The 13086-nt window shown below is 36.2% G+C and overlaps 1 protein-coding gene across 2 annotated transcripts; it reads left to right on the forward strand.

Annotated features, from left to right (window-relative positions):
• The first annotated feature begins 1454 nt into the window (after positions 1-1454).
• On the forward strand, positions 1455-11559 carry LOC100798390 (flowering time control protein FCA). Of its 2 annotated transcripts, none has more exons than XM_003529468.5 (19): positions 1455-1970; positions 2581-2651; positions 2770-2848; positions 5181-5263; positions 5353-5404; positions 5996-6063; positions 6305-6371; positions 6657-6736; positions 6829-6893; positions 7520-7576; positions 7684-7849; positions 8896-8970; positions 9081-9626; positions 10011-10220; positions 10303-10506; positions 10591-10629; positions 10772-10837; positions 10923-10968; positions 11245-11559. In XM_003529468.5, exons 1-19 carry the CDS (start codon positions 1739-1741, stop codon positions 11250-11252), a joined length of 2214 nt encoding a protein of 737 aa, XP_003529516.1. In that variant the 5' UTR covers positions 1455-1738; the 3' UTR covers positions 11253-11559. The 2 variants fall into 2 exon arrangements, with proteins under 2 accessions (XP_003529516.1, XP_006583995.1); XM_006583932.4 differs by having other exon boundaries at positions 9141-9626.
• Positions 11560-13086: the final 1527 nt, after the last annotated feature.

Here is a 13086-nt window from a genome sequence, read left to right on the forward strand (position 1 = left end):
AAATAAGAAACACAAGACTAGAACAAAAAAAGGCATCAAATGTCTGTGTAGTGCATTGACTGCATTCAGCCTTGAAAGGGAGCGACTCCAACTAGGAACAGCACATGACAAATTCTGAAGCCTGGAGAGGTTAGAACATGCAAACATAATTCCATTCGGTGTTGAAAGAGTTTCAAGTTGGAAGTTCCGGAGATCATAATCAATAGGAAAATAACACTGAATCAAAGAAAAAGAGGCAGTGATTTGTATATGGAGCAACCCGGCCCAAGTCTCAAATTTAGAAATATAAATCAGTGGCTACCATCAAGACAGGAAACTTATTGCTAAATATTATCCTCCTAGATTCAACTGAATAACATAAAGGAATGAAGATGATTCAATTGAATCGCTTATTCTAACATGCGGTAATAGGATTTATTAGAGGAATAACGCTTCGCTAACGAGCTGAAGGTGTGACGTAAATGGTTTTGAATTCTAAATTATCAGCTCTACATCCATGCAAATTAGGGACAGAAAAATATGTCTCTTTTTTCCATGAACTTTTTGTTTTGGGTTAATTAGAAACCTGTTAAATCCATGAAATCACAACGAGACCACGGGATTCTTAAATATGATATAAAATTAAATTTTATAATATTATTAAAAATTATATTTTTTAAATAAAATATATGTCTATCAACAATTTCAAATAATAAAAAAAGAGTTTACTATCTTTTTAATTCTTAAATTTTTAAAAATTTATGTTTTTAATCCTCGAATTTTTTTACGTTTTTATTTTTAGTCCATAACTTTTTTTTCCATCCTTACCTTTAGTTCTTAAAAACATTAAAAATAAGGATAACAAAGTTTAAAGATGAACACAAGTTAAAGGAAATAAAAGTAGAAATAAAACTTTGGGAGTAAAAAAATTTTTTTAAAAAATCTAGGGACTAAAAACATAGCCTAATAGAAATAACATTCAATATACTACAATAAAAAATTAATGCCAATAAAATGATAATTCCTAAATTTTGAAAATCGCAAAACACTAATGCAAATATATTTTTTTTGAATTGTAAATATTTTATAATTTCGTTACTGTAATAAAAAAACACAAAAACACAAAAGTTTATGATTGACGGAGGAAAAGATACGCAAAGTGTTGAAACTTGAAAGTTGAAATCATATAGCACTTAATAGACAGGCATGATAAATAAATCTAGCTCGAACAAAATACATGTTTGAGTGATTGTAAAATTTTCTTGACATTATTTTTAATTTTCACAGATATAAAAAAAATACTAAAAGGACCCAGATAGGAAGGAGGGAGTGGGCTGGTGGGTGGCCCAGTAATAATAAAAAAAAGGCCCCCAGGTCCAGCCCACAAAAAAAAAAACAAACACGAGTCAAGTCGTCGTTCCTATCTTCGTCGTTGTCTCATTGGTTATTATTTATTTAATTATGAATTTATGATTGTGTTGTATTTAGTGTTGCATAGCATCGTAGCCAGAAAGAGGTGTCACTCCACCGGAGCAAAGGAACGCATAACATAACTCAGCCCTACGCTCTCATTTCTCCTCTCTCTCTCTCTCTCTCTAGGGTTTCGGTTAGGGTTCCGCTCTGGTAAGCCAAGCTGGATAGACACAGAGGAGAACGTTACAACAACAACAACAATGATTTTCACAACAACAACAATAATAACTATCGTCACTCCAACAGGGGGGGCAACAACTCTCACTCGCGCTTCTCTGATTCTCCCATGAGCTACCACAGCGCTCGCCGGAGCCCCGGGGGATTCCGCTCTGGCGCTGCTCCGCACCACCGCGCCTTCGACAGTTCCCCGCGTCGCTCCCCCGGCAGGGGCGGCGGATTCCGGCCGATGGGCGGCGAGGGTCCTGGGGAATTCGGATTCAACGGCCACCAGGCGCCGCCGCCGCTCGCTGGCCAGAAGCGAGGGTTTCCTTTCTCCGGACGCGGTGGCGGCTCGCCCGGTGAGTTTTTATTCACATTTTAAACTTTTTCAGCAAGTAATTTTTTTATAAGAGGAAGAAAATATGGGAGAAATTCATTTTAACTTATGATGGGGAGAAATTTTTTTAATTTATGGGCGAAGTTAATTTCATTGTATCTAATTTTGTTCTCCTATAAGTGCAAATGGACGACAGGAGGAGGGGAGTTTATTCAAACATGAAAATAGTCTTTAAACTACTGGTAGGAGTTAGGGTTTATGAGTGCTAATTTTATGGTCAACAATTGGATATTTTACAATGCTGCTCTTGGCATTTGTTTCTGTGGGAAACAACGTTTTTTTTTTTGGGTGTTGGGATGCTGCAGCATTGTTTAGGGGTTATGTTGCTTTCTAATTTACTTCCAAGGTATCTTGGGGTGGAGCTCCAATGATATGTGGTTATTGACTTGTTTTGTTATTCTGAAGTGGCAACTGGTGGGTGGGACAAGGCTTGGTGGTGGTTGTATTGTCACAGCCTTGAGTTGTTTCAGTTATTGTTGTAACTTTTCCTTATTGTTTTTGTTGTCTCTCTAGTTCGGCAACAGTTATAGCATTGGTGTAAAGGAAACAAATGACACATTTTTCTGTTTCAGATCATTTAGATGGTGGAAATTTTGCCAAACTTTTTGTCGGATCTGTTCCCCGAACAGCCACTGAAGAAGATGTAAGTTATATTGCCCAATGATTTTTTTTTATTTTCTGTACATTAAATGATATTGACTTTAGTTTAGTTTGGTTTATTAATGATTACTTATTATCTTGTTATGATTATTTGATGCCAGATTCGCCCTTTGTTTGAGGAACATGGGAACGTGATTGAAGTTGCCCTCATCAAAGATAAAAAGACAGGACAGCATCAAGGTATTTGTTATTTTTATATTATGAGACTATTTTGATTCATATACACTTTATTTCAGGTCCTTTGAGAGGCTGATGGTAGAGAAAATAAGCTCATCATCTTCTCAGTTTGTTTATGCAACAAGTTCAGACTTGTTGGTATTGGTTCCACCCTTTTTTACCTCATCTTGTCATACCTGAAGGAGCCACAACATGTAAACCTGTAAGCTGCCCTTTGTATAGCAGATGGGATCTTGGAGGACCAAAAGATCCTGATCTTGCAATTGTAGCTGCAGCGGTGGGTGCATTACCCAACATTTGATTGTAGTTGGAGTGTCGGTTGCCATAGCTGTAGACTATTTTATGTCAAAATTTTAGGAGTCAGTTATTGTACTAAGGGAACAGAGGAAAAACTTGGATTATTACATTTGAATGGTGTTAATCACAAAGTATTTCTGAAGGTTTAATGCTTGTCATATTTTGGTGAAATAAGCATTTATTGAATGAATGGCTTGGAATGTCGTATATGAGCTTTGATTTAATGAAGTGGTATGGGCATGAAGTTGGGTTGACTAAATATGGATGATGATTATAGTTCATTTGCAAAATCTAGGCAAGTAGTTTTAGCGTTATTGTTATGCTTATGTGTTGGAGTTAATGTTCCTATATGGTGCTTGTTTTGAACAATGATCTTGTTTCTTGGTGACATGATGTATGTGATTGTGTATAATGATGCAGCTCCTCTCGAACTCAAATCCTTTTTAGATGCCATGTGGTTGTTTTGCAATTGGAAATGCACGGGTTTGGGAGAACAACAGTGATGATCTGTATATAATTTTAAAGTTATGGCAGGTATTGGATAAGTATTTCCACATTTGACTGGATCTGCTGCCAATTGGTCCATCATACTTTTAGTGACTAATCTGTTAGTGCAAAAAGTTTTATCCAAAGAAATATAGTTGTTCAAATGGTCATCATGGAAAGTTTGATTCTCCATGACTCTGAAATATCATGTAGCACTGTGCTTCTGCCTTTATTTATTTGATACTAAAGTTGGATTCACAGTTGTGCTTCATCACAAGAATTTATTACAAGCTTGTACAATATTCAGTTGCAGGAGAAAATCAGTCTGATTTTTATACTACATTGGTGTTTAACTGTTTGAGTATGAATGCCATATCCAATGTCAGAAATCATTAGATTCTATCGATTGTGTACATATTAGTATTTAGTACATGGGGTTAGTATTTCTGGTTCAGTTGTGTGGATCTATGCAACATGGTGGCTTTAGTTAAACCTCTACCCATGGATAGTTTTTTCTGAGTAATCTATTGTTAATTATTAGTTTTTTCCTGCTTTGGGGAAGTATAAACCCACAGAGAATATGGTGTCAAACTCTGATTGGAGATGTGAAATCGCAGTTTATTTGCTTAACAAAAAAGTAGTTATTGATTTGTGCTTGTCATATATTGATGAGTTCTACTGTGGCTGCAGTAACTTGTAAGCTGCCCCATTGAATGCTGATAAATCAGCATGATACTGGTCATTGACATAAAAATTCAAGCAGCTTTTGGCCACAGGCCATATTTTGTTTGTGTGGATGAATTGCTCTCTTCAGAATTCTATATTGGACACATAAGATCCTAGTTAAATTTGATGTGGATTCTGCATAGAATGTGTGCAACGTATAGGTGGAACCAAAATTCTAGTCCATGAAATAATTAAATTCTAGTGCCTTTCAAATAGTCTATAAGAGCATTAAAGCCATTTGGTCTGCTACTGGCAGTTGTTTTTAGAATGTTTGTGAGAAATATAGAATCAAGTATACTCTAATATGATTATTGTGGAACTATAATGTGATATCTTGATGCTTGGATGATTTTTGCCGCATCGCTTGTGATGAGATTATCTTGGAGGTCAGCTGAAAATTTCATGAGATCTTAATCTTTGGATTCATCTGGCTTTGAAGCCTTATGAAAAACTATGTGTTCAAATATAATTTGGTTGCTCTATCCCTTTATGAATTCTCTGTAGTCTCTTGTCTTCTCCCAAATAGTTGCTACAAAATACACCAGAAGAATCAATTTCATTTGTTTGATGAGTAATTGGTAAAAGACTGAGTATGATGGCCTTAATTTTTTACAGTTACTGTCACCCATTGATTATCTGGGCTTGTGACTGCTAACTATTTTTAAGCAAAAAAAGGTTTAATATAGAACCACAATTTTTTTGCTCTATCATTTTTCTGCCAAATTTCTTGTTTTGTGGATCTATTTTTATTGATACCTATTGCGGGGTGGGGGTGGGGGGTTGTATTATTTTAATGAAACTGGTATAAAGTATCTTTGTTATGCAGGTTGTTGTTTCATAAAATATGCTACTTCAGAAGAAGCTGATCAAGCAATTAGAGCATTGCATAATCAACATACTCTTCCTGGAGTGAGTTGTTGTGCTTCTGAATCCTAGATAGTAAATAGTGAGGACAACTTATAGTTAGTGATTTTCTGACACTTGTATCTTATGATTAGGGTGTTGGTCCAATCCAAGTGCGATATGCTGATGGTGAACGGGAACGCCTTGGTAACTATTTATATTTATTGACATTGAATAGGCTTGAAAATTCTTACTGCCACATGTTTTGTATGCACAAGACCTAAATAAGAGTACTGTTAAGGTATCCATAATCATGGTTGTAATTTTTGCTCTTTACAAACTAAAACGTATCTAGAGTTCTCTGGCCTGATTGTCAATCTTCTGCATGAGTGGACCTTATGAAATATGATAAAATGTTTGAAACATCTTTTACACATGGAAACTTGTGATGAAGGGACTTTATACTTGTCCCTTTTATTAACTTTATTCATATGTTCTAAACCTCCTATATATTGTAGTAGTTTCACTTATTATTTTAGCAAAATATATTTATAACTGCTAGTGAAATTTACTTTTGAGTTTGAACAGTAATTAGTTGATAAAGAAAAAAAAAACTAGCAATACTATTTTCATCTGAACATTTTCTGAAGATGATTTTTGTGAAAATTAGGTTGTTCTAGGGGAAGAATTTATGCATGGATGTGCCTTTTGTATTTTTGAGTGCATCATTGTTATTAGTCATCTGATGATTGCACTGATTGTTTCATGTTTATTCAAATTAATTTATTTATATGATAGGTGCTGTTGAGTACAAATTATTTGTGGGCTCTCTGAACAAACAGGCTACCGTAAAGGAAGTTGAGGAAGTATGTTTCCTGCTGCAATCAAACTTTACACTAGAGACTGTTATACAAGTATTTTCAATGGGACAATTTTTTTTTTATTGTCTTGCACAAGGGAAACTTAGGCACAAGGGAACTGATGTCTGTGATTAATGAATTGCTAACTTCTCTAATAAATATTTAATATCTCTATAGTATCATGTTAAACTTACTGTTATTATTAACATGAAACTAATTGATGGTGTCTCACTCTCTCTTGTATCAGATTTTCTCAAAATATGGCCGGGTTGAAGATGTTTATCTTATGCGCGATGAGAAGAAACAAAGTCGTGGTATGTTTCCTACCTATATGGGATATTAGCTGGAAACTGGGTAGGGGATGGGGGTGAAATCATGGGGGCGAGGGGTTGGTTTCCATGCTTCAGTTTCATAATTGTTCTTGAGGAAAGTATGAATTGGTTGGTGTAATGAGTGGTATTGTTTTTTACTGTTCCCTTCAATATTTGGAGGCATCATAGTTTTTTATTCTGGGGTTACTTCTTTTTGTGTCTCTTTATGTGTGTTTGTGTTTGATGGCAATACTGAATAGATAATATTTTCCCTTATTTTGGTTGAAGGGTGTGGTTTTGTTAAATACTCACACAGAGATATGGCTCTGGCAGCAATTAATGCGCTTAATGGAATCTACACAATGAGAGTAAGAAAAAAAATAAAAATATATATATGTATATTCTTTTAATAATTCTTCTTATGAAAGCACTATGGTTAATCTTGCATTTTTCTGCATAGGGTTGTGAGCAGCCACTAATTGTCCGGTTTGCTGATCCTAAAAGGCCTCGTCAAGGAGATTCCAGGTTTGTCCTAGCTAATTGATAATCCTTAAGCATAAAAGTACATTCTAAGGCTATTTAATTAAACAAAGCATGGAGCCATGGACTTTTTAAACTTGACCCAAAATTGACTTATGAATATGAAATCAAGCCTAGGCAAGAAGCATTCTTTTTAGTTGGCAGTTTGAATTTAAACAATAGTTCTGGTATGTTTGCTTTCTTCAGTCTGGTTAGCCCACATTTTCAAAATGGCACTGTTCAAACGGAAGAGGTCTGAAACAAGGCTAGCATTTGTTGTATAAGTTGACAAAAGGGATTTTTCCTCAATCCTGATCTTTTACTCCAACAAGTTGTTTATTTATTGTTGGAACTTGTTTACTTTTTGTTCCTCAGGGGTGAAGGGAAGGAATTTCTCTTTCATTTTGGCCTTGAATTACATATGGAACTTTGACGTAATAATATTTTTGACATATTTGTGTATAGTATGAATCAGCTGCTGCTTTGATGCAAAAATAAAGATACATAAGTAAACAAGTCTGTAGATACCAAACTGTTGTTGTGACCTTGTATCTTGTTAGATGTGCTATGATTCAAATGCATGTTATGTCTATATCAACAAGAGGTTTTTAAAATTGTTTGGCTTGCTTCAGGGGTCTTGCATTTGGAGGCCCAGGATTTGGTCCTAGATTTGATGCACCAGGCACAAGGTATCCTCCCTCCTTTACTTCCCTCTACCTTTTGCATGGTTCCTCTATTAAATTCTTGTCATTTTAGGACTTGTTACAATGATTTCTTCTGCAACTCCTATTTGCAGACATCCATCCAATATCACAGATCCTATGGGTGATCGTATGCCTCCCTCTAATGCTTGGCATCCCTTGCATCCGCCGAATATGGGGCCATCTTCTAATGCTGGTTTTCATGGCATGGGGTCACCGTTGCTTCCAAGATCTGGTGACATGGCATTGCCTACAGATGCTGTAAGTATAAATTTGGTTCACCCTAAATCCAAATATCCAATGCAAAATGCATCCCCAATTTCAAAAAAAAAGTTGTGCTTCTGAATTCTTATTGTTTCTTTAGTTTCGCATAGTCTGCGGATGCTATGATTTTTTGGTGCTAAACTGTTAGCACTCAGCAAATTTCCATATAGTTTGTCCAAGTAGAGCATGAACATTATTATTTTTTCTTGTCAACTAATGCAATCAGAAGAATGATAAAAACAAATGTTTGAGTTTTATGTGTCAACATAGATATAATCCTGAATATGCACATTATTCACTTGAATCCTTCAATTGAAATACATTTATGGTTGCCTTCTGGATTTTTTGTGAAGTGAGAGGCAGTTAAGTCATTTTTTTGTCTTTTTGTAAACTACTAAAACTCCACTATCTCAAGAGTGAAACTGCACTGTCTCATTACCTTTTATTGTAAAAAATAAATAAATAATGGAATCAACTTTGTCAAGAGGGTGACCCTTGAAGCAGCAGTAAGGTGCAACCTTGTGATTTGGAGGTCACAGTTTCAAATCTTGGAAATAGCCTCTCCAATTGGAAGGTAAGGCTGCATACATCTACCCTTTCGAAACCCCACAAGGTGGGAGCAACCTTGTGACTTGGAGGTCTCAGGTTCAAATCTTGAGATAAAAATAACCTCTGCATGTGGAGTGAGGTTGTGTACATCTACTGACACTAATATTGTGTAAAATGCAAGTGGATTCTACTAAATAGGGAATAGTGCCTACTAAACAGGGAGTGAAACCAACATCGTTTAATGGAACCGATTGTATATAACCTTACAATAGGGTGCTGGAAAGAGTGTGCTGCTAGAATTTTTCCTATAATATATTTAAATTTGAATTAAATTGGACATTTGAGAAAATATTGGTCACTAATTGCTGGTTAGATGCATTTGTTTGTGTTAACTGTTCCACCATTTTAATTTTTTCATTTTTCAAGTATTAGTATTTTGCTCTTCACAACATTCATGGCATCTGTTGCTTATACTAATGCTTGAACAATTATAGGGCGGTCCTATGACTAGCTTGGGAGGCCCCATAGATGGTCGTTTTCAAGTTCAGTCTATTCCAATGTCACAACAGGTATATTTGTCTAATAAGATTCTCGGCATACAATTGAGATTAATTAATAATTAGGCTGCACTTCCTCTTTGATAGCTTGAAACATATTAGTAAATTTATTTTACATTCAGAATTTCAATCAGCCCATGCCACAAATTCCACCAGTCAATCAACAAATATCACCATTGCAGAAACCTGTTCAGTCATCTCAGGAACTGCCACCTTCCCACCAGTTGTACCCTCAAGCACCAGTTCCCTATCCACAAACATCTCTTAGGCAGCATGGCCAGCCACAACTTTCTCTCTCTGCTGGTCCTCTTCCATCTCAGAAGATACATGGAGTAAGTGGACAGTTTCTAACTTCTCAGCCCCAAACTCAACAGAGTGCTTTGTCTGCTGCAATTCCTCAGACTCATCTTGATACCGGCATGCAATCTCATACTACATTAACTACACCAAATCAACAGCAAGTTCCTCCCTCTGTGCAGCAGCAGCAGCCACTTCAGCAATCCCCTTCTCCGTTAGCTCAGATGTTATCACAACAAACACAGACTTTGCAAGCAAGCTTTCATTCATCTCAGCAGGCCTTCTCCCAGCTTCAACAACAATTACAGATGATGCAACCTTCTAGTCAAGCATTAACATTGCAGCAAAATGCAGAAGCTAACAAAAAGCAGGTATTTTTTGCTAAATTCTCTGCCTTAATTAGATTTTAGTTTGAATTCTATTAGCTGTTCCACATCTTGCCTAGTACAAGATTTCACAAATTGATCTGTATTCTTGCTTAATTTGCTTTGGTCAGACTGATCTATATGAAGTTTGGTTCAAATCAGTTGTACTACATTTTTTTTTTTATATTTGCAGTTTTTCTATTGTATTCTTTAAAATAGTTTTTTGATTTGATAAGACCTTTTTAGTGTCTAACTAGACTGGTTGTAGACATAAAACTTTTTTTTTCCTCATGATGCTAGGATGTATCCCTTATAATTTTCTAGGGTGCATTAAAGGATGCTTTCAACCTTTCATAATTATGATTATGTGCCAATTTTGTATTTCTGCAGTCGCAATGGGCTGGGCCTGGGCCTGTAGCACAAACAGTGGCCAGCACTCTTGCAGCTGCACCTGCTGCAGATGTGCCTTCATCCACACCTGCTAATTCTGCCTTACCAGCAATAAACCAGAATATGGCTCTTGTCAAATGTAATTGGACAGAACATATATCTCCTGAAGGCTTCAAGTATTACTATAATAGTGTCACTGGTGAAAGTCGGGTAGGAATTTATTTGAGTTGCCATTATTTTAGCTATTTTAATTATACCTGTGGAACTAATGTTCACTGGAACCAACCTACAGTGGGAGAAACCTGAGGAGTTGACATTACATGAACAGCAAAAGCAACAGCAAAGGCCATCTGTTCAGCAGTCTCAAACTCAGTCACAACCTTCAATACTACCTGCCCAGCAAGTTCCACAAATCCAACAGGTTCAGCCTCAAAGTCATCTCCAAGGACAAGTTCTCCACCAGCAACAAATACAGCAGCCTTCTTTGTCTTCTTTGGTAAGCATCTGACATATTGACATACTCCCTTTGGACATTGGAAAGTGATTTTGTATTACTGACTTTCCTTTGGTCCTATTCTAGTTCCAGGCATATGGAGTTACAGGCCCCCAAAACGTGCAGGTAACACTAGTTTTTATTAACGTTTGTTTAACAGTAATAAAACCTCTATGATTTTCCTCGTGGTCTATGCTTGTTTCCTCTGTTGCTAATTTTCAAGTGTCTCATTTTTGTTGTGTATGTCTAAAGTTGTTTGGCTTTTCAGGAAGTGGGATATAAGCAGTTGCAGGCATCGGTTATTTCTGCTGGTGATCCAGGACGCTACTCGCAGGTATTATAGGTTTCACTTCCCGCACTATTCATTCATTTTATTATGCCCCCCTTTAGTCTAATCATAATTCCTGATCCCATTTCAGGGTATTCATTCTACACAAGAATTGATGTGGAAAAATAAGCCTGCAGGTTCCCATCCTTATCTATCTTGTCCCCTCCCTCAATGCTTGCTTACACAAACTACATGAAAAGCAATGCATATGAAGAATAATTTGTTTTGAATTTAGATAATGTCACATTTTATATTTAACTTTAGTTTGGTTCCCTGTTTGGAGAAGGTGGACTAGTGAACTGCATTCGCTGTGAATGTTGAAGAGTGAATTGCCAGACTAGGCTATGTTTCTACTTTTGTTTATCTTTATAGTTTCAATGTTAACACGGTGTTTTTTTTTTTTTCACCTCCAGGAGTTTGAACATTTGATGGATTGAGCTTGAGGCAGCATATACAGATGTCGCAGCTTTTAAATGGCTGTGAAACAGAATCTCTTATTTAATGCTTCAAGGTAGGGAACCACCGCTTCATTTTGATCCCATGTGACCCTGTAACAATTTATTTGCATTGGCGAGTTATTTTGGTCCTCGTTGTCGAGGTTTCACTATCACTTACTGGCTCAGCACTAAGGATATGTGGGATTCAAAATACATGGCAGGGAAATGCCCTACCCAGATCGTCCTGTACCATAATATTTGCTTAAATATAAATTTTAACCATTGATTTTAGGGACACATCTTACAAAGTTTCTTAGGTGATTGCGTTGATAGTTTCCTAATAAAATAATAACGGTTATTGAAAAAAAAAAAAAAGAATCTAAAACCTTTTTAAGTATTTTCTGCGACATGCTCATGTTCTGTGACAACAGTAATGTCGCCTTTTGCAACCTAGCACGGCAGGAGAGATTCGTAGCTGTGTAGTAATTAATGGCTTTCACCGGTGCTTATAAAAATTTAACTAAAGCTTGATTCAAGTAATTTTTCCCATAGCGTAACATAGTTTCTTCCTAATGATCAATTGGCACGTGATTGCTTTCACATAAGGCACATGGAAATGTAACCTAAGCAGTGAGGTTGCCATTCTCGAGTCTTCAGGCAATGCTTTATCCACCCTAGAACAGATAATAGCCTCAGCTTCAGGGAAAGTGTATTGGTATATGTCAGTACCTCATGGACAGTCACTATCATCACCATAGACTTTGTTCAAGGTGGTTGCTAAGGGTGAAGTGAGCTTGAGTATCAGTAAACACAATAGTACCAATTGCATGGCCATATTAAGAAATAGTACCTATTCTTAGTGCTACTATTTTCTTAATAATAAGGAGGGTTTATTGGTTTGGAATGCCGACCGAATGCTGCTCTTTTATGCATAGGAACTTACTGGCAGAGCGTTCTGTGATTAAAAAAAAAAGAGGTTAAATTGGTCATGGAAGGTGTTAGTGAGGAGTAGTGTAGCATAAGAAGTGGTCAGCAGTGTATTACCTTTGCCATTTGCCATTGCATTCTGTTTACATTGTCTCCTCTGCTTCAGGTATCAAGTGGCAGTAAAGTTCAGTTACTATTACGTGAGTGGGTTTTCATTCAAGCAGTGGCGATTAAAAGTTCAGTCATATCTTAGTCACAAAATTGTGAATAATTTGAGTGGGATTATCTTCAAACCTGTTTCTCGCTATAAATTTTGACGTCAAAATGAAATCCAAGGCCTCTTGCAACAAGCAGAACGTATTTTATGATTAGTTTTGAAAACATATTAAACTATACTGCTCTGTAGTCCTTTAATGAAGTGAAAACGAATAAAAGGATACATTTCTACGTGCTTGAGCAATGACAATAGTCATTTCGGATAACTGAAAAGTTTCCACAATTCCTTGTACTCCTCTCATGTCCGGCAACCATAACCAAAAACGAATCCAAGACAACCTTTTAATTCACTCTCTAAAACTCTAAACAGATTAACTTTGTTCTCTTTTTATTTTTAATGTGTCTTGTAAAAATGGAAATGCTATGACTATGATGCATTAGGCACCGAAACGGTTCTACCATTAGCACCCAATCAAGTTGGATAATATTAAGGGGAAAAAAGAAACACCATAAAAAAGGCTCTCTCTGTTTTGTGTTTTATAGAAAAGCAAAGTTTTGCTGAAAAGTTAAACCAGTTACACCGACTATCATTACATGAAATTAATTCATCAATCTTTTAGTCATGGACACCTTTTGAAGAATCAGACACATTAAAATGTTTTTTTTTTTTACTTT

Source organism: Glycine max, chromosome 7 (genome assembly GCF_000004515.6).
Source record: "Glycine max cultivar Williams 82 chromosome 7, Glycine_max_v4.0, whole genome shotgun sequence".
NCBI lineage: Eukaryota > Viridiplantae > Streptophyta > Magnoliopsida > Fabales > Fabaceae > Glycine > Glycine max.

Excerpts from the sequence above, each read along its gene's own strand:
- LOC100798390 (XM_003529468.5), top strand. The coding sequence starts at position 1,739 with ATGAGCTACCACAGCGCTCGCCGGAGCCCCGGGGGATTCCGCTCTGGC. Across the intron at positions 7,577-7,683 it reads TTTGATGCACCAGGCACAAG|ACATCCATCCAATATCACAG; the intron begins GTATCCTCCCTC and ends TCCTATTTGCAG. Across the intron at positions 8,971-9,080 it reads CTATTCCAATGTCACAACAG|AATTTCAATCAGCCCATGCC; the intron begins GTATATTTGTCT and ends TTTTACATTCAG.